This window comes from Pleurodeles waltl, chromosome 10 (assembly GCF_031143425.1).
Source record: "Pleurodeles waltl isolate 20211129_DDA chromosome 10, aPleWal1.hap1.20221129, whole genome shotgun sequence".
Classification (NCBI taxonomy): domain Eukaryota; kingdom Metazoa; phylum Chordata; class Amphibia; order Caudata; family Salamandridae; genus Pleurodeles; species Pleurodeles waltl.
In genome coordinates this window covers 1,611,176-1,637,047 of record NC_090449.1, presented here as the reverse complement: position 1 = coordinate 1,637,047, position 25,872 = coordinate 1,611,176, and the positions used below count along the sequence as shown (strand labels likewise).

Genomic DNA, 25,872 nt, shown 5'->3' with positions numbered 1-25,872 from the left:
TGCCATTGGTGTTTTCGAGGTGGAAGTTCAAGTCCCCGAGGAGTAAGTAGTCTGTGGATGCGAGAGCGTGCATGCTGATGACATCAGTGACGGAGTCGCTGAACTGCTGTCGGGATCTGGGGGGTCTGTAAATGAGGGTCCCTCTGAAGTTGGTGTTTGGGTCAGTGTGGATATGGAAGTGCAGGTGTTCAGCGGTGCCGAGGGTGTCTTCGGTGCTGGTCGTGATTGTGAGGGTGTTTTTGTAGACGATGTCGATGCCTCCTGGTTTGTTGGTGCCGTCCCTGCGGGTAATCTTGTAGCTGTCTGGGATGGCTAAGGTGATGTTGGGCGCTGAAGAGAGGTTCATCCAGGTCTCGGTCAGGAAAGAAACGTCTAGGGAAGCTGAGTCGAGTAGATTCCAAAGTTCGACGGCATGCTTGTGGACGGAGCGGGTGTTCAATAGGATGCATCTGCCTTGGTGGGTGGGTCGTTGGTGTGGAGGCTTGTGAAGGTGCAGTTCCGGCAGGAGAAGGGTTCGCAGGTGAGCTGCAGGGAAGCTAAATGGCAGGTGGATGAGCGGCAGGTGTTGAGTGCATGGAGGGTGGTGGTGCCGTAGCGGAGTAGGGTGTAGCGGCGGTGGGGGGGTGGCAAGAACCATGGGTTCCTGCGCTGGGCATGGTCCGGGCGTGGTCCATGCACGGACGGGCACAGACAGGCTTGCCTTTGGTGCGCCTTCAGCGTGCCAGCGGCTGGCATTAAATAGGGAGGCGGGGGAGAGGACAGCTGGGAGGTGGGGGAAGAAACGGCACAAAAAGGGGGGCGGGCCGCGGGGCATCAGCGGCGGGAGTACAGCGCGAGAGTGAGGAGGGGGGGGGGGGGTGGGGCCGCAGGGGCAACAACGGCAGGGAAGAGAGAGAAGGGAGAGAGCGAGAGAGCGGAGTGGAGGGAAAAGTGGTGAAAGATTGAAAAAGCAAACGGAGCACTGTGGGGAGCGAACGGCACAAGGAGGTAGACACGGAAGAGAGAGCAGAGGGCAGCCTAGTAGGAAAGCAGAGCTCTCCCTCTAGACACCAGGGATGAGGCGCAAGCAGAAGTCTGCGGGTGGATGAGGGCCTCAAACTCCTGACAGGCACAGTTCAGAGGAACGAAGGAGCTACGGGAGGCAGAGTAGTTCACTGACCAGGTCAGTGAACTTATCGTGGGATAGTGGGTTTTAACTCTAAAGTATATCACTCCATCTGAAAAGAGTCCTTACAGAATAACTGCATATATATATGGAAAATTTCACTTACCCAGTGTACATCTGTTCGTGGCATGTTCCGCTGCAGATTCACATACTATGCATACATTTGCTATCTAGTGTTGGGCTCAAAGTGTTACAAGTTGTTTTTCTTCGAAGAAGTGTTTTCGAGTCACGTGATCGAGTGACTCCTCCTCTTCGGCTCCATTGTGCATGGGCATGGCCATAGACTAGAAAGCAGTTATTCCTCCCATAAAAGTGGTGCTTAGCCTGTAGGAGTTGAAGTTGTTTGAAATAATGTTCTTAGTACAGCCTGTCCTACCGTGGCTTGCTGCTTTGCTAAAACATCTACACAATAATGTTTAGTAAATGTATGTGGCGTTGACCAAGTAGCTGCTTTACACATTTCAGCCATTGGTGTATTTCCTTAGAAGGCCATTGTAGCACCTTTCTAAGAGTTGTCTTTTAGCTTCAAGGTAACATGTTTGGATGCATTTTACTATCCATCTTACTAAACCTTGTTTTGAAATGGGGTTACCAGTATGAGGTTTTTGAAAAGCTACAAATAGCTGTTTAATTTTCCTGAATGGTTTTGTTCTGTCTATGTAGTACATTAGAGCTCTTTTAATGTCTAATGTATGTAGAGCTCTTTCTGCCACAAAATCTGGCTGTGGGAAGAAGACTGGTAGTTCCACTGTTTGATTGATATGAAAAGGTGATACTACTTAATTAAGAAATTTAGGGTTAGTTCATAGTACGACTTTATGTTTGTGTACTTGTATGAACGGTTCTTCAACAGTGAAAGCTTGAATTTCACTAACTCTTCGCAATGATGTAATTGCGACTAGGAAGGCAACCTTCCATGTTAGGAATTGCATTTGACATGAGTGCATAGGTTCAAATGGGGGGCCCATAAGTCGCGTAAGCACTGTGTTTAAATTCCACGAAGGAACTGGAGGTGTTCTAGGTGGGATGATGCGTTTTAAGCCTTCCATGAAGGCTTTGATAACAGGAACTCTAAATAAAGAGCTGTGCTGTATATTTTGCAAATATGCGGAAATTGCAGCGAGATATATTTTTATGGAAGAAAATGCTAAATTTGATTTTTGTAAATGAAGTAAATAGCATACAATATCTTGTATTGATGTTGAAAGAGGGGCAATTTGTTTAGATTGACAGTAATATACAAATCTTTTCCATTTGTTGGCATAGCACTGTCTGGTAGTGGGTTTTCTTGCTTGCTTCATTTCTTCCATACATTTAGTTGGTAGTTGTAAATACCCAAATTCTATGACCTCAGGAGCCAAATTGCCTGATTGAGTGTGTTGGGATTTGGGTGCCTGATCTGCCTTTTGTTTTGTGTCAACAGATCTGGTCTGTTTGGGAGTTTTGAGTGTGGTACTACTGACAGGTCTAGTAATGTTGTGTACCACGGCTGACGTGCCCACGTTGGCACTATGAGTATCAGATTAGCGTGTTTTGATGCAATTTGTTGACTAGAAATGGAATGAGTGGGAGAGGGGTAAAAGCGTAAGCAAATATCTTTGACCAATTGATCCATAAAGCATTGCCCTTGGATAGGGGATGTGGGTATCTGGATGCAAAGTTTTGGCATTCTCCGTTTTCGCTGGCGGCGAACAGATCTATGTCTGGTGTTCCTCATTGTTGAAAGTATTTTTGAAGTACTTGAGGGTGAATCTCCCACTCGTGTTTCTGTTGATGATTTCTGCTGAGAACATCTGCTAATTGGTTGTGTATCCCTGGAACGTATTGTGCTACCAGGTGAATTTGGTTGTGTATTGCCCATTTCCAAATTTTTATGAGTTAGGAGGGAGCTGTAGCTGTTTGTGTTGGGCATCCCATTGTCCTTGAATGTTGTGATTGTTGAGGTGAGCTCCCCAGCAAATCATTGATACATCTGTTGTAAGTATGGTCTGAGGCACAGGGTCTTGAAATTGCCACCCTTTGTTTAGATTTGTGGAATTCCACCACTGAAGGGACATGTATGTTTTGCGGTCTATCAACACTAGATCTTGAAGTTGACCCCGTGCTTGTGACCATTGTTGTGCAAGGCACTGCTGCAAGGGCCGCATGTTTAGTCTTGCATGTGGAACAATTGCAATACATGATGCCACCATGCCTAATACTTTCATGACCAATTTGACAGTGTACTGTGGACCTCTCTGTATTTGTGCCGATATATTGTGAAAAGCTTGTATTCTTTGCAAGTGCTTTTTGAGTATTTAGTACTGCCCCTAAATACTGTTGTATTTGCGCAGGTTGTAGTTGTAACTTTTGGTAGTTTATTGAGAACCCTAGCGTGTGCAGGGTTTGTATTACACAATGCGCATGGTTTTGACACTGCGTATGACTGTTTGATTTTATTAGCCAATCGTCTAGATATGGAAAGATATGAATGTGTTGTCTTCTTAGGTAGGCTGCGACTACCACCAGGCACTTTGTGAATACCCTTGGGGCTGTTGTTATTCCAAAGGGTAACACTTTGAACTGACAATTCTTTCCTTGAATGACAAACCAGAGACATTTTCTGTGCGCAGGATGGATGGGTACGTGAAAATACGCATCTTTGAGGTCTAATGTTGCCATGAAATCGTGTTGCTGAAGTAGTGGGATAACATCTTGTAGTGTTACCATGTGAAAGTGTTCTGACAGGATGTAAAGATTGAGGGTTCTGAGATCTAATATTGGCCTTAAGGTTCCATCCTTTTTGGGAATGAATAAATACAGTGAGTAAACTCCCGTCCCTACTTGATTTTGTGGCACGGGTTCTATTGCTTGTTTGAGTAACAGAGATTTGACTTCCTCCTGTAAGAGTGATATGGTCTGAGGATGGTTTGTGTGGTTTTGGTGGAATGTTTGGTGGAGTTTGTATCAATTCTAGGCAATAGCCATTGCGGATAATTGATAATACCCAGTTGTCTGTGGTAATGTTTAGCCAATTGTTGTGGAACTTTTACAGTCTTCCCCCCACAAGGGAGGTGTGGATTAGAAAGGAATGAACCAGTCACTGTTTACTTTGTTGTGAGGCTTGTTTTGGTGTTTGATATTTTCCCCTGCCTCTGGGGTACTGGCCTCTATAAGTGCTTTTGAAACCATCTCGTTGGTATTGAGGTTGGTTGGCCGGCTTTGGCTGTGAGGTGGATGCTTCTGCAGTTTGGGCCCTAAATCCACCTCTAAACTGGGGTTTACGAAAGGATCCCCTGTATTGAGTGGTGTACAGTGCATCCATGTCTTTTGCGGTGTCTGAATCCTTACGCATTTTTTCTACAGGAGTGTCGACCTCTGGGCCGAAAAGCTGTTTTTGGTTGAATGGTATATTCAACACAGCCTGTGGATTTCAGGTTTGAATCCTGAGGACCTAAGCCATGCATGTCTCCTCTTGGTTACAGCAGTATTGATGCTTCTGGCCGCTGTATCTGCAGAGTAAGGCTGACCTAATTTGATGGTTAGTGATGGCTTGCCCTTCCTCCACTATCTGTTGTGCCCTTTTTTGCTGTTCTTTGGGGAGATGCCGGATTATATCTTTCATCTCGTCCCAGTGGGCCCTGTCCTATCTAGCCAACAACGCCTGAGAGTTGGCTATTCTCCATTGGTTGGCTGCCTGAGATGCCACCCTCTTCCCTGCAGCATCAAACGTCCTACTCTCTTTGTCTGGTGGGGGTGCATCACCTGACGACTGCGAGTTTGCCCTCTTTCTGGCAGCGCTTACCACTACTGAGTTGCTGGGTAATATAGACAGGGTCAGAAGGAGGTGGCTTATATTTCTTTTCTACTCTAGGAGTAATTATTCTTGCCTTTATAGGTTCGCTAAATATTTGGTCAGCATGTTTTAGCATGCCGGGAAGCATAGGGAGCGACTGATATGTTGCATGCGTGGAGGAGCGTATTAAATAAGAAATCATCCTCTAATGGCTCAGTGTGCATGGTGACATTATGATATGCTGACGCCCTAGCTATCACTTGAGTGTAGCCTGTACTATCCTCTGGTGGTGAAGGCTTAGAGGGATAGCAGTCTGGGTTATTGTCGGGAATGGGGTCTGGATCATAAAGATCCCATGGATCCACATTGTCCTGCTGAGAATCAAAGGAGTGCGATGGTGACTGCATAGGTGTAGGACTGGAAGGAGGAGAGATATGTAGATGTGGAGAGTGAGGAGAAGACTGAGGAGGAGAAAATTGAGGAGGTGGAGGTCTCTCCTTTGTTTTTGGCACTATAGCTGGAGGCTGTGTAGTGTCCAATTCCTCCTGAAAGGCTAATTTCCTCTTTGGTTTTGGAGGAGGTGCGGTGAAAATTCTGCCAGTTTCTTTATGGATATGAATCCTTTCTTGCCTTTCATCCATTACTTCCATGATTGGTTGCATTTGTGAGTTCTCCTCAGTAGTTTTGGCTTTCTCTAAGTGCTTTTAAAAGTCCATGCTCCTCAGTATAATTAGGTTTTTTCAGCTCCGAAGCTGGCTTTTTCGGTATCGAAAAAGATGGGGTTGAAGATGGTCTCAGCTCCGAAAATGATTTTCGAGATTTCGACTTGGAAGAGCGGTGTTTGCTCGGTTCGGAGACAGAGCTTCGGCTCGAGTCTGATGGCTTCGGAGGGGTGGCCTTCTTCAGTGCCAAGCTGGTGGGTTGGTCACCGAGCATTTTCTTTCGGGTCGAGCCATGGCCTTCCAGCAGTGGGGTTCCCAAGGCCTTATGTTTGGGCTTAGATGACACAGGGGCAGGCGTACTCACGTGCTGTCCTGCCGTGACTGATCTGTCCTCCTCAGAATCCTGGTCGGAGTCAGATCCTCGAACGGAGACTGCGGTCTGCATGATTTCTTCCTCTTCGATGTCGAGATGTTTGGTGCTTTTTGATGCCATCTCGAGTCTCCGTGCTCTTCTGTCCAGGAGTGTCTTTTTCTATTGGAAAGATCTGCAGGCCTCGCAATTTTCTTCCCGATGGTCGGGGCAAAGGCGGAGATTACAGACGAGGTGATGGTCCATATAAGGGAAATTAGCGTGGCACCGAGGACAGAATTGGAATGGAGTCCGATCCATGAGGCTTCCTCGCGGTCAGCCCGATCAGGCCCGAGTTGGGGGCATCCCGAAGATGAGTAAAGATGTTTGTTTCGACGGTACGGAAGTGTCGATCGAAGGTGTAAGGCGATCGAAACAATACCGACGATAAATGAAGAGTTTTCAAGATTTTCCCAATCGAACTATAGGAGAGAAAGGAAACACGTCCGAACCCGATGGCGGAAAGAAAACAATATAACAGGGAGTCGATGCCCATGGGCAATGGAGCAGAAGAGGAGGAGTCACTCAATCCTGTGACTGGAAAACACTTCTTCAAAGAAAAAGAACTTGCAACACTCCGAGCCGAACACTAGATGGCAGATGTATGCATAGCATGTGTATCTGCAGCTACACATGTCATTGAATATATATATATATATATATATCCTTTTAGTCACCCTCGTGGGACCCCCGCTCTCGTAGAGAGGTGGAGTGCACGGCCAGAAGGGCACACTTGTCCAACACATCAACAGTCCAAAATTAGCAGCACTCACTCTGGCGTAGATCAGATTATCAAGAAAATATTTTATTCTCCTTTACGAAGTGAGTGCTGCTAATTTTGGATTATCCTAACAGGCCGGCAATAAGGGTCATATTGATACATGCAAAGAACAACAGGCTACTCTCAATAACCATTAGCAGCTGCATTAGCAGGAACCTACACTGGCTGTCCCCAGAAGGGCTATGGATTGCAACTTAGTCAGTTGTAAAGATTCCTTTCCTCAAAAGTCAGAAAGAAGGAAATCTGTCACAACATTCAAAGATATGTTTAGGTGTCTCTGTCACACCGAGCAGCTCTAAATTGCTGCAAAGCAGAATCGGCATGTACAACAGAAAAAAATTATGCCACCAAATGGCATATCTTTTTGGCTACTCAGGACAGCCTCAGAAATCCAGATTGACACAGCCAAGCATGTCTGCGCAGCTACTGATTGAGCCATAGCTCTACCACTGAATATGTGGTGTCAATACTGCATTTTATGGTGAAATTAGCAGCTTCTCAGCCATCCCCTACCATTTGCAGGAGTTCACCTCTGGCTTCTTCTGGAAGAGAAGGCAGCAGACGTGCCCATAATGCATGGAAAAACCTGCCCAGAACAAAAGTCTTGTTTACTGCCTCAATGCTGAACTGACTGAAGAGAAACTATTTCTCTGACAACTTTCCAGCCATCTGGACTCTTTATTTATTGAACCCAAAAGAAGGACACTAGGGTCTGCCGAAGCCCTAGCTGCCTGCACAACCAGACCTTTTGGTGGGATGTCTTAAAAGACAAACTGGGTCCCGGGGTAGGTCGATGCCTCTGGGCTATAGCGGAGTAAACTGGAGCTCTAGCAACTGGTTTCACCCAAGCTCCGAACAAAAGGTCAAATAGAGACTCATTATAAGCGAGTAAGGGCTCCACCCCATCTGACCCTGGTGAAGTAGATTCACTAAAGGGTCTGTGGATAATTCAACTGAGGGAAGCTGCCAATGCAAAACTATAGCTGCTCTCCTCAACACTTCGGCATAAGAGGAACTCACTTCTGTAGCCATACCAGGGGGAGAAAGTAAGTTTGAAACTGGAGAGGGCTCAAGTCCATTAGCCTCACCCAGTTCTGTCATCAAATGTTCCTCTAAAGACTCCCGACTTACGCGTCGGTTTTGACCGTTTCTGCTTCAGAGCCTCCTTTGATGTTGACAGTGATGTAAACAGCTCCTTAATTGGTCTCTGGACATTGATGGGGACCAATGATGCTGCGCTGCGTGTGACAGCCGCCAGAATTTTCATTGGACACTCTCTCAGCATCTTCGGCTGAAGACGACTGGAACCACAATCCTAGGAGTCATGGTGTTCGCCGACGCACCACATACAAATAGTGTGGTAATATGTGACCGACATGTGTGTGCCACAGCTTCCACAGGGTTTAAACCCTGAAGACATTATGAAACAGCACACTGTTTCCTCAACAGGACATAGAGATGGGCCAAAACACTGACCCTTAACCGCTCTGAAAGGTCGGATATAACGTTTTATGGAGAACTTGATATTGCGTCTCACTACTAGCCCTCTCCACAAGGTATATGGGAAGATTACAGAGGTTTTTTGGGCTAAGGCAGAGAACCCTACTTTGAAGACAGCTCTGCAAGATGCATTGCTAACCCAGGATCCATATATGGTAAGATCGTATTCTACAGAAGATAAACTCTTAGATACCATCCCATCAGCCAAACACCCAAACAATTAGTGCTTCCAAGATGTTTGAGAGAACAAATCATTCATCTGGCACACAACCAGGTGGGGGCATTTTCTGTTCCAAATGTCCACAATCTTAGTTCCATAACGCTACCCAGTGATATGGGCACCTCTATTGCCCCTCCCTGTGACTGGGTTCCATTCCAACTAGGAGGGGCTGAGCTGGTAGGTCTTATTCTCTACTCCACGTAGGGAAACCGATACATTCTAGTGTTAGTGGATTTTGCAGCAATATATCACGAAGGAGTACCTGCGATATACATGACTTGACACATGCGTTTGCACCCCGTGGTAGCATTATCCTCACAAGTTGGCCTTACAAAAATGTATTAACGGATCAACACATCAGATTCATTTCTATACTTATGAATCAAGTTTGCAGCCAACTACATATAAAGCAAATTAGAGGGCCAGTGTATCTTACCCAGTCACTTGATCTGGTGGAACAGTTCAATCAAAGATGAATGCCTTACTGAGAAAAGTGGTTTAAATAAATAGTAGAGATTGGGACAGCAAATCCCCCTTGTCCTATACGCAATATGTTTTCAACCCAATTATCCACGGGTTTCCTACTGTATGGAGTACTGTTTAGCTGTCACCCTAAACCATTCCTAGATATGTCCTGTAAACATTGGGAAGAACACAAAAAAGACCATAAAACCCTCCTGGAAGTCACTGCTGTCCCTAAAGGAAAATGTAAACCGTCTTTGATCTTTGGTGAAAGAAAATCCTACTCAGGTCCAAATGAAAGAAAGAAATGAATTATGACAAAACCAATAATGAAAGAAATCCAGATCAGGAGATGAAGTATTAAGTATTAATCCTTCTTCCCTGAAAGCGTTGGCTGAGATTGAGCCCTCTAGGTCCACGCAGTGCCTCAAGAGCCACGTGGAAGGGGCAGACTTCACGCACCTGACGTGGACATGCACCGAGTGGGAGGGTTCTGGAAAGATGTTCTCTCACGAGCTTCTCGTACGATAGGGACCACTCTAGACCCAGACCCGCTTGTTGCCCTACTGGGGTATGTGCGAGAGGTACAACAGGAAGTGTGCAGATCCACCACGTTGCAAATTCTGTTGGCCAAACGGACGATTGCTTTATACTAAGGCAGCAGCTGAACCACTGACCACACAAGCAAGGCTCATTAGCATGCCCAATTGCACACTAACAGTGAAATCTATATGAAAACACTCCTGCAGGCTACTAGACCCAAAGATCTGTGGAGCCCACTCAGGAGCTGCGCACTTCAGCAGGACTCCCAAGCACCCACCCTGGCCGCAGTCATCTTCACACGCTGTCACTGTACGCGACAGGCACCGCTGTCCAGGAGGCTGTGAGGAGGCACAACTTTCAACTTTGCTACCTGCGACCCCTTAGTCCAGTAATACGTACCCTCCCAATAGTGTGGGTGCCTCAAATTAGCACACTGCTGTGGAAAGTACGGACTGTATGACTGAGGCAAGATTTAACCGCCTACATCGTGCTGCTCTATCGTGACCCGCCAGCCTCACTTACGCGCTCTTGTGGTTCCTTGTTTTCCTATCGTTGCTTCTCAGATTTAGGCCGTAGAATACTCGCCTTCTGCAATGCACATTGTAATGACAGGATGCATGATGTAAACCTGATAACGCTTTTAAAAAAAAGTATTAATCCTTCTACTGCTCAGAAAACCTGCCAGGCCCATTGACAAGGTCTGTCCAAATTGAAAGAAATGATCACCTCATGTCCAGCAGCATCTGGTCGCATTTGCCCTTGGAATTATCCAGAGGAACTAATTTAGAGCAACATCATATTGTCATTACTCTGGGCACTCGTGTGTGCAAACACTGAGGCAAGGAGGGAGAAGCTGGAAGGGAGATACATAATATGTCACAAAAGGGAATCACTGACCATTCCCTGGAATGTGCACTTTCTCCTGGTCCTCTGGTCGAAAGGCAACTTGCGATTCTGTTGACTTTAGAAAGATCAAAGACCTAGCTGAATCTGACGGGCACCCAATGCCAAAGCTGGATGAAATGACGCCATAATGTAGGCGTTCCCGGTATCTGGGCCTGGTATGGTTTTCACATTTCACCAGAATAGCCGTTTCTCACAGACTACGCCCACCCTGACTCGCTGAAAACCTACAAATCTGTGCACATGGCTCTTGAGATGCCTGCACGTTATGGCCTATGTGGCCTTTGTTGGGGTTCTGTGCAGTCATAATGACTGGGTAAGGCATGCATCATATACTGCCTGAGCGACCTCTTCAGTCCCTCACCTGAAAGCTTCAATAAGTCGCTCCACCTTCTGAGCTTCGCCTTGAACCCGGATGTGAGCCTGGAACTTCCGCAGCGCGTCGTCCAGATCCATGTTGGAAAAGTCCATCTCATCAACAACACAGCTGAAAAAGACGACACAAAAAGAGGGAGGCGGTAAATATCTGGATAAACCTGAACACAGGGGAGCTTCTAGTGATGTTCTCTCCGCACATACACACATTCTAGGCGAGGTGAGAAACATACGCACAAGTTAAATGAAACGTTTTGTGAACAAAGCCTGTAAGGATCGACTTAAGGATCGCTTGAAGAAAGACAGAAGTTTGGCCAAACAGGACTACAAGCACCTGATTATCTCACAAGAGTGACCGTAGAGTGCTGTAGATTGTAGGCATCCAAGGACATGAATGTAATGAGAAGCAGGCGACTTTGTTAGACAACAGCCCTATAGTGTATCCAAGTGGCCAGCGGGATGCCAACTGACCAAGAGCTGAAGACCAGTGCAGGAAAAAGCATTGAATACAGAGATCTTAGCTTTCTAGCTTTCAGAATAAGAATCAGTGAACTACAAAGCACAAATGATTACCCTACATCACACAAGTACATCTTGCTCTGTCAGCTCATCCTAAACTTTAAAGAACAGCCTTGCACTAGCTGGAACACATTGTTTTCTGCAACACTTCCCCAGTCACCTGCCAGACCTCATCCGTACACAAGCTGCAACCCTCTCTTCTTTATAAAGAGAATCATTCACTCCTTCTGCAACATCAGATACACTGGCAGCCATCTCATTTCTCACATTCCTCTTGGACCTCACTTCAACCAGGCAGGCCAGAAAGACAATTTGCCAAGCCATTATGCCACCCTGGGATGTACCCAGCGTCACCGGAAAGATTCTGCAGCCTGGCTGCAAACCTAGACAAGATGGCAGAACTACTGTTGACCTCATCCGGCTTCAAGATTCTTAGCAAAGGTTTGCGGTCATTAGACTGAATAATCTTTGTGCCTCAAATGTATGTTTTGAAATGCTCAGTAACCCTTACCATTGTATTTTTTTTGATAACCGAATAATTGCTTCAGTTTTAATCAGAGAGCGAGAGGCAAGAGTGACAGCTCTCTTTGCTGACACGTAGTTGGGAAAGTACCGCTCAAATACCCGATGCACGGATGCAACCGGAATACCCAAAAGGATCGAGATACGCGCCTCCTTTATGCCCTTTTCACAGCCTCAAATGCCTTCTGTTGTGCCTCTGACCAGGAGAAGACCCTCTTTCCCTCAATAAAATCTGCAAATCCTGTCTTCCCAGCAAAATCCTCCTTAAACTAAGGATAATTTCTCATTAGGCCCATGAAGGACCTGAGCTGATCCTTACCAGAACATCGAATGGCATTCACTAAAGCTAGAGTAAACTACCCTAAGTGCTCTGCCTCCTTCACAAGCGCTCCCAATCTCCGCTCTCTAGTGTCATCCCTGCACTCAATACCTTTCCAAAGACCGATTTTAATGCCATTTGCATTAAATAAACACTATTATATAATCTTGGAAAAAGGTGACATTCTCTGGTTCTTTCAGCACGTCCGACATCATCCGCTTAGACACTATTAGTTGATGCTAGGCCAAAGGGAAGACATTTTCAGAGGTAGTCATACTACATTTACTTAGTTATACTCATTCTCGCACACTCCCACTAATTCATTCTCACCCTCTTGCACTCACTCAATCTGAATCATGCTCACTCATGCTCACGGTAGTAGCCAGCAAATTAAAATGCGCCCACTGACCACGTCTTTCAGGCACAAGTGGGCGAAGTGAATGACTCCGGCCATCTCTACAAGTTTTGAAGGGCTGAAGGCCTCGTAATAACTTTTGTTGAAAGACAGAAGAGTGTGCATTTTACACAGAATTTAGAAACAATTTCCTCAAAATGCAGACTTTCTTCCAGGCATTTCTAAAAGAGCCCAGTCGGCTCTGGATGACTTACTTCTGGGGTGTCAAGGGGCTTCCTTCCTTCCATTTTCCCTTCTCTGGCTTTCTTGCACCTATCACACTTCTCATTCCCGTGTAAGTGCCTCTAGCAGGGCCATGCCATCCATAAATATGGGATCTTATACCTATCAGGCTTCACACCCTCCTTTCCCAGACACCACAGGACAAGAGCTATAGGTAACTTCTCATTCCTGTCTAAGTGCCTCTAGCAGGGCTATGCCATACATAAATATGGGATCCTACACCTATTACGCTTCACGCCCTCCTGTCCTAGACCCTATAGAAGAGCTATAGGTAACTTCTCATTCCTGTGTAAGTGCCTGTAGCAGGGCCATGCCATACATAAATATGGGATCTTACACTTATCACACTTCACACCCTCCTGTCCCAGACCCTATAGAAGAGCTATAGGTAACTTCTCATTCCTATGTAAGTGCCTCTAGCAGGGCCATGCCATACATAAATATGGGATCCTACACCTATCACACTTCACACCCTCCTGTCCCAGACCCTATAGAAGAGCTATAGGTAACTTCTCATTCCTGTGTAAGTGCCTCTAGCAGGGCCATACCATACATAAATATGGGATCCTACACCTATCACGCTTCACACCCTCCTGTCCCAGACCCTATAGAAGAGCTATAGGTAACTTCTCATTCATATGTAAGTGCCTCTAGCAGGGCCATACCATACATAAATATGGGATCTTACACCTATCACGCTTCACACCCTCCTGTCCCAGACCCTATAGAAGAGCTATAGGTAACTTCTCATTCCTGTGTAAGTGCCTCTAGCAGGGCCATACCATACATAAATATGGGATCTTACACCTATCACGCTTCATACGCTCCTGTCCCAGACCCTATAGAAGAGCTGTAGGTAACTTCTCATTCCTGTGTAAGTGCCTCTAGCAGGGCCATGCCATACATAAATATGGGATCTTACACCTATCACGCTTCACACCCTCCAGTCCCAGACCCTACAGGAGAAGAGCTATAGGTTACTTCTCATTCTCGTGTAAGTTCCTCTCGCAGGGCCATGTCATACATAAATATGAGATTTTACCAGCGGTTGCTCCTCCGCTATGGCGAAGGAGCATTGCCCACCCCCCACCAGCAGCAGCAGCAGCTGAAAACCTTTAAAAATAAAAGGATAATAAATGGTGTTTATTATTGTTTTATTTTTAAAAAGGTGGGGCCATGGGGGAACAACAGCCTTAGAGGGGAGTGCACAGCACTTCCCTCAGTAAGCATGTGTGTGGTCGGCCGACATGGGCCGGCCAAACACACATGCGCACAGGGCTCTCTCGAACCCGACACTGTGTTGCCGGGTTGGAGAAAGCAGACAAAGACTCCCACCCTGCCTCGGCGTGCTTAGCCAGGGCGCTCCAGCAATCATAATGCTGCTTAGAGCAGTGGGAGGCTGTACCTGCAGTGCAGTGGAGAGCGGCGGTGCGGCGGTCAAGGTAAGTTATTTTTTTAATATCTATTTTTAATTTTGTTTTTTTCACTCCGCCCCGCCCCCCACTTTGCACCATCGCCAGCCGCAACAGCAGTCAGGTATAGACTTCCTTTTCAAACAGCAGCCTCTGGTGTCCCCACAGGCCTCCGCAACAACAGAGCATCCTCTGTTGTCCACACAGCTCTCCACAATAACAGAGCAGCCTCTGTTGCCTGCACAGCTCTCCACAGAGCATCCTCTGTTGTCCACACAGCTCTCCACAATAACAGAGCAGCCTCTGTTGCCTGCACTGCTCTCCATAGAGCATCCTCTGTTGTCCACACAGCTCTCCACAATAACAGAGCAGCCTCTGTTGCCTGCACAGCTCTCCACAGAGCAGCCTCTGTTGTCCACACAGCTCTCTGCAATAACAGAGCAGCCTGTGTTGTCCACACAGCTATCCACAATAACAGAGCAGCCTCTGTTGTCCACACAGCTCTCCACAGGTCTCCACAATAACAAAGTGGCCTCTGCGGTCCACACAGCTCTTCACAGGTCACCACAATACCAGGGCAGCCTCTGTTGTTCACACAGCTCTCCACAATAACCGAGCAGCCTCTGTTGCCCACACAGCTCTCCACAATAACCGAGCAGCCTCTGTTGCCCACACAGCTCTCCACAGGTCTCCACAATAACCGAGCAGCCTCTGTTGCCCACACAGCTCTCCACAATAACAGAGCAGTCTCTGTTGTCCACACAGCTCTCTGCAGCTTGTTGTCTACACAGCTCTCCACAATAACAGAGCAGCCTCTGTTGTCCACACAGCTCTCTGCAGCTCTCCACACAGCTCTTCACAGGTCCTCACAATAACACAGCAGTGTCTGTTATCCACACAGCTCTCCACAGGTCTCCACAATAACAAAGTGGCCTCTGCGGTCCACACAGCTCTTCACAGGTCACCACAATACCAGGCCAGCCTATGTTGTCCACACAGCTCTCATCAGATCAGCCTCTGTTGTCCACACAGCTCTCTGCAATAACAGAGCAGTCTCTGTTGTCCACACAGCTCTCTGCAGCTTGTTGTCTACACAGCTCTCCACAATAACCGAGCAGTCTCTCTTGTCCACACAGCTCTCTGAAGCTCTCCACACAGCTCTTCACAGGTCCCCACAATAACAGAGCAGCCTCTGTAGTCCACACAGCTCTACACACGTCTCCGCAATAACAGAGTGGCCTCTGCGGGCCACACAGTTCTTCACAGGTTCCCACAATAACATAGCAGCCCTGTTGTCCACAGACCTCTCTACAATAACACTGCAGCCTCTGATGTCCACACAGCTCTCTGCAGCTCTCCACAGCTCCACACATCTCGCCACAATAACAAAGGAGCCTCTGTTGTCCACCCAGCTCTCAGCAGCTCTCCACACACCTCTTCACAGGTCGCTACAGTTCTCCGCAGCTCTCCTCAATAACAGAGGAGCCTCTGTTGTCCACACAGCACTCCACAATAATAGAGTGACCTCTGCTGTCCACACAGCTCTCAGCAGCTCTCCAAAGCTCCACACAGCTCTCCGCAATAACAAAGCAGCCTCTGTTGTCCATACAGCTCTCTGCAGCTCTACACAGCTCCACACAGCTCTCCAAAACAACAGAGTAGCCTCCGTTGTCCACACAGGGGAGCAGGCACTTCAGAGGGGGTAACCCCCACAGTATGAACTTCTATGACTTTGGCACCTAATCTCTTTTATGTCTGAAAATGGTTCATAAAAAGGGTTGCCTAAGCCTCTAACATTGTCAAACTAGAGTTCAACATCAGTGTGGAAAAGCTCAGTACAACGTCTGCCTGTTGTGACCAGGATTGGGGACAAAGGTTGTCTCCCTGCGGAATGAGGGGACATCAGCCAGGAGAACCAAGACCACTGACTCCAGAGCATCGTTCTCTGCCTGCCTGCCGAGACCAGAGCGCCCTCTGAGGATGAGGAGGGTGCCTGGAAGGTGCAAGCTCCAGTTGGGAGCCTGTTGAGTGCACCCCTGAAGAAGAGTGTGAGATTTGGGTGCATGTTAAGGATCATTGCACCAATAGGGTCGTCGACCCAAGTGCTGCAGTTCATGACCCTCGTATACCAGGTGAGGGCCGCAGAGAAAAGTTAGAACCATATGTAGGAGGCTGACTCCCTATGTAGCGTGCAAAGCTAGGCACACTGTGCAGAGAGTCCAAGCAACCACACATTGGCTTACAGAGGTAAAAACTAGATCACCTAATGCTCCACTTTTTATGGTAGATTGGTCGGGCAGTTAGGCTAATCTTGGAGCAGTGCAAAGCCTTTCTGTACTCACAGTATCAATCATGCAACTCACACACTCAAAGGAATAACTTGAGACGAATTTATAAAAAATACTTCAGATTTTTATAAAATGTTTAGGACCAAGATCATTAAAATCGGGTAAGCACTTTCTAAGTTATGAATTTCTGAAGTTGAAAAAAAACAGCCTTCTTGTGCGTAACTACATGTATGAATTAATGGACAAAATACTTTGAAAATGCACATAAAATCAGGCAATGCGTTTACCAATGTCTCCTTTTGGAGGTATGTCGTGTTCGTCGGTGGGCACTCCGGATGAGCAAGAGAAGTTCAAGCGGATAACGGTTTCAGCGGAAGCAGCTGCAGAAAGTCATTGAAGCTGGTGCCAGGCCACTGGGGGGCACCACTTGGAAAAGCACTGCACCGGTGGACTTAAAGGTAAGTCCAGTGGGTCCCTTTTGAGTGTTGAGGTCGCAAGAGGTGGATGACCCTTACGGCACAGCTGGATCTTCAGTGCAGGGCACAGGGTGGCCGGGTGCAAAGCGAATGGGTGCCCTTGGAAGCAGGAGGTATGTCTGTGTGAGGGTCGTTTGCAGGTCAGGAGGGGCACTCTTGTGGGAGGTCCTGGTGGTTTTGAAGTCCCTCAACTGCAGCTTCCTCCTGGTACTTTTACAGTTGAATGGACTGTCTTTCTGGGTGTCTGCGTAACGTGACCAGTACCTAGGGCTATGTCATGGTTTGGCTACTGTGGGGCACAGGGGCACCAAATCTGGCACACTTGCAGGGTTCCTTGGTCAGCAGCCGGTCAATGAAGTGGCCTTCACTGGGTCTTTGGTCTTGTTTGCAGGAGAGTGATGCCTTCACTCTGGAGGGAGATCTTTGGCAATTTTCAAAGTGTGAAGGTCCTCTGGGGGTTTGTAGAGTCCGTCCAACATCCAAGCAACCCCTCAAGAGCAACTGTTGATTCCTTGGTGCAGTTGCCAGAGTTTGGTGTATTTTCTTGGTGTAGTAGGGCTTCAGTTCTCGAGCTTTGGGTCTTCTTTGTTGATTGTCTTCTTTTGTCCTTGGAATCTTACTTCTTGGTCTTGGGATGCCCACTAAATACTGTATTTAGTGGGTATTTAGGGGGTGTTCAGGGTAGTACCTAGGGGTGACCAATGGGTAATCTACTTTAGGGTGGCTACACCCACTAAGTGACCACTTCCTGTGGGCATAGGTAACTTCCTTACACCTGATTGGCTATTTTCCTTCCATGCAAGATAGAGGAAAATTAAATGGAGGGACCACCTTGTATGCAACACCCTAGGGGTGGTGCAAGCTGGGGCTGACCACTCCTGTCCTTGGTGTGGTTTCCCCGCTGTTGCTCCTGCTAAAAGTGGGGGTTTGCAGCAGCAGGCCTGGGGGTCGAGTTTCAAGGGTGGTTAGCCATTTGAAGCTCACTAGCAGGGCAGTGCACATTCCTGCATGAGGGGATGATTGCACCTCCACCAAGGAAGGGCTTTCATCTGGGACCCATTAGCAGGGTCTCTCATGCCAGGGTGGTAGCAGGCTGGTTGTGACCGGCCAGCAACCATGTCAGATTAGTTAGGTTTTGCAGGGGGCATTTCTAAGGTGACCCCGGGTACATTTTGTAATAAATCCAGTACTGGCACAAGTTTGGATTTATCATTTTGAGTTGTTGGATACCAAACAACCCAGGGTTCAGAGTAGCCATCATGTAGCTGTGAAACTCATACTGACCAATGCCCCCCACATGTATTAAAATAGCTGCTCTGTAAACTTACTATGTCCGAGTTTTGGCAAGGACACAGTGGGGGTATATTGCTCATGCATCAATGCCCACGCATACAGTATAGTGCACCCTGCCTTAGGGCTGGAAGGCCTACCAGAGGGGTGACTTACCTATAGTGCATGCAGTGTGTAGTGGACAGGGCACACAGGCTGAGTGCCATGTCGAGTTTGTATATTAGGATTGCATCAGAACACTCATCCTGCAATGGCAGTGCTGGGTGCACCTGAATGCATGGCCCTAGAGGGTTAGTACCTCCTGCCCTGGGTACTTAAGTACCATTTACAAGGGACTCATAGTAACAGTCAAAGGTGAAGCCAATTGTGCCAATGCATCACCAGTTTTAGGAAAGGGCTCTGGCCCAGGGAACTTGGTTAGCTGGGGCACTGGGCGCTAACAACTTTGAGACCACATCAAATACCAGGCATAAAGTGGGGGCTAACCATGACAAAAGAGGCCTTTTTTCGCAGTGTTGCACAGATAGGGCCATCTGCTTGAATGCAGCAGTTCATAACCCCTTGCAAGCCAGCTGGGGGGCCACAGTGAAGATTAAACGTTACCGCCCTGGTGTAACACTGTGACAAAAGTCGAATGCCAAATGATGTAGCTCAGCTGTCCCAGAGCTCAAGAAGTGTGGAGAGAAAAAAAATCCGAATAGAAGTCTTTGCCCTGGTGCATTGTGGGGTTAGCGGAAGGATAACGAGTTTCCTTGAAAGGAAAACTTCAAATAAAAACAACCCGCAATGTTCGCAGTGAACACTAGATGGCAGGAGCGTATTAAACATGTGATCTACAGCTACACATGCAACAAACACATGAGTTCCCACAGAGTCGAGACTGATGGCTCTGAGAACTAGTGCATCCCCTGGAGAAATCCGTGTTTGACCCCATGGTGATGTATTCAAATACCAATGGTTCACTCAGTCTTTCATCCTTATCAGGTAGATAAATTTAGCACCATTTACTTGGGTAACAATAAACATCTGTTATGAGAGCGGCAGATTCCTCAGCTGTGAATATTCCCCGGCGTGCAGTGGGCCTGGAAAGCTGTGGCACCGGCCGGTGGCAGGGACTCAGTCGCATGGTGACGTTTAAAGCGCTGCGCTCGCGCCCAGTGGCCGCCTGCGGTGTGTGCTGTGGACACTGAGGCATGTCTGGCTGGTCTGAAACTTCTGCCTAGAGGTGCGGTGCACAACCAACTCGGTGCCCCCTATCCAAGAGGTAAAGTGATAACGGTGAGGATGGTGGGAAGAGCAAGGAGGAGTTGGCAGGTGCCTACACTATCCGCCAGGAAGAGCATTACTGAAGGGAAGTAACTTTTCCTTCGATAAATACTTCTGGCTGCAGATTCCTCGCCTTTGAGTCGATCCCCAAGCAATCATTTAAAGGACGAGAAGTAAATGATAAGTTGTTTTAGATCAGAAGATGTTGATGTACAGAATCCAAAGGTTACCACCTCAGGGAGGTCTGGGGAGGCCACTCGGCCGCCTTGCATGTCTGCGAGAGGGTCTCCTTCGGGTGTAGCTGCTGTGGTCTTGGCCGGTGTCCTTTCAGGGTCTCTCTTCACCTAAGGGATAGCAGATCTTCACACTGTAGAGCTCACCTGAAATCAGGCGGTTTTTGACTGCTTTCCCCTGTTTGCAACCTGTGTAACCAATGAATGGTTGGTCATCCCACCTAAGTCCTTAGTAAGGTGGATGGACCAGTGCACTGCTCTTCTGCCCTCCGCAGCTCTCCCCTCAGAAGGACGTGGAGGTGCCTAGAAGGTTGGTCGTGAGGTAGACTGCCCCAGATGGAGCCAGGACAGCACCCTAAGCAAGGGCGCGACCTCCGCTTGCGGTATCAACTCGAGGGGCGAACAGAGAGAGCACGAAGCTTGCTGACACACTGAGCTGAAGGAAAGGTTATCAAGATGACAGTGTGGAGGGTCAGTGGTCTCAATGGACATTTGTGAAGGAATCCCAATAAGAAAAGTCAGAGTTAGGTTAAGATCCCGTTGTGGCGCGAGGAGAGTTATCAGTGGATACATGCTTGTCAATCCTTTCGGAAATCTTGATACCACTGGAGATTTGAACAGGAAGCACCAATCTGCAGCAGTGAGAGTGACCTGGACCTGGTCTTGGCAACTTTTCCTTATAACTTGAAGTGGAAATTAACACATCAACGGAAACATGTCCTTCAAGAGGTCCCTGCCACAGATACTCGAGGGTGCAGAACTTCAGGCAGTGAATGTTGCTCTGAGTTGTGAACAGATCCACCTGAGGCATGCCCCAAAGATCGAAGACAGCTTGGACTATCCCCGGTGAAGGCGCTTCGGCTATGCGAGGCACCTGCCCAGTGCAAGGCACCGTGGGCGCTAGAAGCTCCTGACTCCTTGACGGGACAGGACGCTTCTTTCTTACTCCTGTGAAGCGAGCGCATCAGGCTGCACATCTCCTCCTTACCTAACATTAGACAGCAAGCGCCTGGTTTGGGTGCTGCAGAGTCGGTTTTGGAACAGGTTTTAGACCTAAAAAAAGTCTAAATATCAGAATATCTTAACTATTATAGGCTTTGATAAAGTGCTCAGCAACTTATGGGCATGTTGCATTTCTCACTCTTTCTACTAACTTTAAAACATTTAGGCTCTCATTATGATATTGGTGGTAAACAACGCCTACTGCTGCGGCGACGGCTCCCAAAAGACCATCGCCGTGGCTACCAGCCGTCTGCCGTATCATAACCACAGCCGGATTGCCGCCAGAAGAATGGCTGTGACCATGCCGACGGATGGCAGTAAGGTGGCACTGCTGCCACCAGCAACGCCACGCCAGTAGACTGCCACCAGCCATATTATGATCCATAATACAGCTTGGCGGCGTTCTGCTGATGGACCCTGCTGGTGGCAACAGCGCCCCGTCCCGTCTCCTGCCAGAGGACCCCCTAAACTCAGGTAAGTGGGTGCTCCAACAGGGGTGTTGTGTGTGTATGTGGGGGTGTGTGTGAATGTTTGTGCGTGCATGTATGCAGAGGTGTGTTTCGTGTTGAATGTGTGTGCATGTATGGAGGTGTGAGTGCGTGTATGTTGTGTTGTGTGAATGCTTTTCTGCGTGTATGTATGAAAGTGTGTGCGGATGTGTGTGTGAATGGATGTATGCATGCATGGATGCATGTGGGAATGAGTGTGTGTATGTGTGAGTGTGTGTGAAGGGGGCGTGAATGTACAGGGGGTTTGGAGAAGAAGGGGGCTATCTGTATAGGGGGGTGCGGAAGACCTCCATCAGTGACAGGGAAGGAATTCCCTGTCACTGATAGTGCCTACCGACATGGTTTTCGTGGTGGTAAGGAAGCCACGGAAACCATGGTAGTAGGCGGGGTCATTATCCCACAGAAGGTACAGTGACAGCCACCGGGCTGGAGATTGATATCTCCAGCCCGGCGGCTGTTACTGCTGTGGCGGTCAGTGTGGTATATTTGCGGTTTGACTTTAGTCATAAAATTTGGTCATAATATGGTAGAGAGTACCGCCAGCCTGTTGGCAGTACTTTCCACCAAATTACCGCCGACCGCCAATGTCATAATGAGGGCCATACATTAAAGATAGCCAAATCTCACCTTCAGCCCCTCCAGGAACAACCCTTCCTCAGGGCTACTCTAGAGTCAAGGGTGGGGAAGGCTTAACCAGCTTTGCCAGGGTCAACGCTTTCCAAAAGCTGCTACCTCTTTTTCAGCTGGATCGTCAGGTAACTGTCAGGACGGTAATGCGTTTGTTAGGCACGATGGAGTCCTGTGTCGCAGTACTACCTCATGCAAGGTTACACATACATCCCTTACAGCAGTGCCTAGCAACACAGTGGTCTCAGGCAGAGGGTCTATTGCAGGATCTAGTGTTGATTTGGGGCAGTAAACATCGCTCTCTGCAGTGGTAGAATGCCAACAACCTGTTGCAGGGACGGCCCTCTCTAGATCCAGTTCCGCAGGAGACCATCAGCACGAACTCCTCGCTCACTGGTTGGTGAGCACATCTCCAAAGTTGCACAATCCAGAACTTGTGAACGCCTGTGCACCAGGGCCTGCCACATCATCCACCTGGAGATGCTGGCTGTTCAGTTTGCTCTTTGAGCATTTATTCCATTCATTAACAACAAGGTCATTTAAGTCCGCATGGACAACACCACAACCATGTTTTACCTGTAAAAACAAGGGGGTACACACTTGCCCCAGCTGTCTGCTCTAGCCCAGGGCATCTTTTAAGTGGAGGATACTACACAAGGTGCAGTCGGTCCTAAAGTACCATTCCAGGTCTGCACAACGATGTGGCCAACCTACTAAGCAGGATGTATCAAGAAGTCCAAAAGTGGGAACTCCACCCCCAGACCCAACTCATTTACTTCCGGTGGTGGGGGTTTCCTCACATAGACCTGTTCGCTACCGCCAAAACTGCAAAATAACCAAACTTCACCGCCAGGTTACCACAGCCGCAATCTATGGATGAATAGGTCAGGGATATTGGCCTATGCTTTTACACCTCTATCACGCCTACCGTTTGTAGCTTGCAATCTGAGGCAGACATTCCTTATTCTCAACTTAGTCACACCAGCCTTGCTAATCCACTCTGCTGGAACTCTCTCTAGTTTCTCACGCGAAGCTTCCCAACAGGCCAGACCTTCTCACACAAAACCACAGAACTTTCCGGCACCCCAAAACTCAGCAGCTCGATCTTGTGATCTGGCTTTTGGGGGCATAGTTTAGTTATTTCACACTATAGGAAATGTGTACGGCTATTCTTCGCAAGGCACTCAGGCCTTTTACCAGGGTTGGTGACATCCCCACTTTTTAACTGATATTGATGCCAACTTAACTGAGAGTGCGCTAGGATCCTGCTAACTCGGCCCTAGCACCAGTGTTCTTCCCCAAAAAATGTATCAGTGTTTCCACAATTGGCACACCCCTGACAAACAGTTAAGTCCCTCATAAAAGGTACCAGTGGTATCAAGGGCCCTGTGGCCAGGGAAGGTCCCCAATGGCTGCAGTAGGTATTATGCCACCCTGGGGGACCCCTCACCAAGCACATGCACCCTGCCATTGCAGATTGTGTGTGTTGGATGGGAGAAGAAATCAAAGTCGACATGGCATCCCTCTCAGGGTGCCAAGCACACAAACCACTGCCTGTGGCACAGGTAAGTGACCCCTCTAGAAGGCCTTACAGCCCTAAGGCAGGGATCACTATACCACGGGTGAGGGCATAGCTGCATGAGCAATATGCCCCTGCAGTGTCTAAGTCTATTATTAGACATTGTAAGTGCAGTGTAGCTATATTGAGAACGTGGGTTGGGAGTTTGTCGTTATGAACTCCACAGCTCCATAATGGCGTCACTGAATACTGGGAAGTTTGGTATCAAAGTTCTCAGCACAATAAACCCACACTGATGCCAGTGTTGGATTTATTGAAAAATGCACCCAGAGAGCATCTTCAAGATGCCCCTTGTATGTTAGCCGAACTGCTAGTGTAGGACTGAGCAGTCGGTGCCAGCCTGCTAATTCCAGACGAGTTTCTGACCACATGGGGTGAAAGCCTTTGTGCTCTCTGTGCCCAGAAACAAAGTCTGCACTGGGTGAAGGTGCTTCACACCTCCCCCTGCAGGAAATGTAACACCTGGCGGTGAGCCTCAAAGGCTCAGGCCTCTTTTACGGTTCCCCAGGGCACTCCAGCTAATGGAGATGCCTGCTCCCCGGACAAAGCCCCACTTTTAGTGGCAAGTTTGGCAGGAAAATTAGGGAAAACAAGGAGGAGTGACCACCTCAGCTGGGACCACCCCTAAGGTGTCCAGAGTTGAGGTGACCCCCCTCCTTGTAAAATCCTCCATCTTGGTTTGGAGGACAGGGGCCAATAGTGTTAGGTCTGTGTCCCTGTTCCCAAAGGGAGTTGACACAGGAAGGGTGTAGCCACCCTCAGGGACAGAAGCCATTGGCCACTGCTGTCTGACCCCTGTAACGCCCCTAAATCCAGGATTTAAAGTCTCCCTTGAACCTAGCTTGTCAGATTCCTGGCGACCTTACAAGAAGAAAGAAGGACTGCTAAGCTGACCCCCATCAGAGAAGACTGAAGACGCAAACTGACTTGGCCTCTTCTGGTCTGTCTCCAGCTTCAAAAGCCCTGCAAAAAGAAGTGGACAAATCCTGCAGGACCAGCAACCTCTGAAAAGCCTCCAGGGGACTGCCTGCATCCCAGAGGACCAAGAACTCATGTAGACAGCTGCCCTGTCCAAGAAGAAACTCCATCGAAGGACTCCAAAGTCTCCCAGGTTCCGCAAGTCCTATCCACTCTGCACCCCACGCCCACGGCCGTGTCCATGTGGCCCAACCGACTAGAGCGGGTCCCCAGGTGATTCTGAGCAAGTGCCCCCCTGGGTTGACCCTTCCTGTCCAACACGACGACGCCTGCAGCCTGAATCCGGGGGACCCCCTTGACTGCAACAGAACTGGACGAAGATTCCCAACGCCAGAAGGTACTCCTGCACCGCCTGGCCTCTGGGAATCCGACCTTCGGTGCCGCAACATACAGCAGGCTGCCCCCTCCTTGTCCAGCCTTTGGTTTCCCGGAACCAACCCCCTGGACTTCACCTGCAGCATCTTTGTGGCCCCCAGGGCCACCTATAAGAAAGCAGTGGGAGCCTGACGCTGTGTTTCCACCCTGCACCCGACCGCCCCTGTACCACTGTAGGTGTGTGTTTTGTGCGGACCTGTGGCCCCCTCGGTGCTCCTCTAAACCCCCCAGGGCTTCCCTCCGAAGGTGCAGGTACTTACCTGCAAGCAGACCTGATTCCGAATGCCCCCAGTCTCCATAGCAGCTCATGTTAAATTGACCTCAACTTTGAGCTCTGCACCCGGATGGCCCTGTGTTGCTGGTGGTGGGTATTTGGGGTTAACTTGAACCCCCAACCTGTGGGCATCCTACCCCCCGGAGACTGGAACTGTAAGCCTTGTACTTAACTCAAAGCTGTACCAACTTTTCTTCCGCCCCAGAACTGTTTCTGAAAATTGCAGTCAACTTTTAATACAGATTATTGCTCTTTACTTGAAAATTAATTACATTTCCAAATTGAAACAAAGTGTTGGATACTTACTTGCTAATGTACTTACCTGCAACTTGAACCTTGTGGTTCTAGAAAAAAAGTAATAAAACAGATTTTTGCTACATAATAAAACTGGCCTGGAGTTAGTCATTGAGTGCACGCTTCATTTATTGACTGTGTGTGTACAACAAATGCTTAAAACTACCCTCTGATAAGCCTACTGCACGACCACACTACCACAAAATAGAGCATTAGTATTATCTTTTTTGCCTCTGTCAAGACTCCTGGGGAACCCCTGGGCTCTGTGCACACGATATCCCATTTTGATATAGTAAATACAGAGCCAGCTTCCTACATTGGTGGATCAGCGGTGGAGTCTACGACTTTGCATTTTCTGTACTAGTCAGCCAATACCTGATCACATGACTAAATTCCAAAACTGCCTGTAGAAACTGATTTTTGAATTTTAATTTCTAATTTTTTAAAAGTCCTACTAGGGCTTGGCTTTTTAGAAAA

At 48.1% G+C, this 25,872-nt stretch overlaps 1 protein-coding gene across 4 annotated transcripts in view; it reads right to left on the bottom strand.

The window, feature by feature from the left end:
• The window catches only part of IQSEC2 (IQ motif and Sec7 domain ArfGEF 2), a 269,869-nt gene that overhangs the window by 92,566 nt on the left and 151,431 nt on the right, over positions 1 to 25,872 (bottom strand). For all 4 annotated transcript variants that reach the window (XM_069209291.1, XM_069209293.1, XM_069209295.1 and 1 more), the window contains exon 6: positions 10,785 to 10,907. In XM_069209291.1, the coding sequence (XP_069065392.1) occupies positions 10,785 to 10,907 (123 nt within the window). The remainder of the gene's footprint in view (positions 1 to 10,784; positions 10,908 to 25,872) is intronic.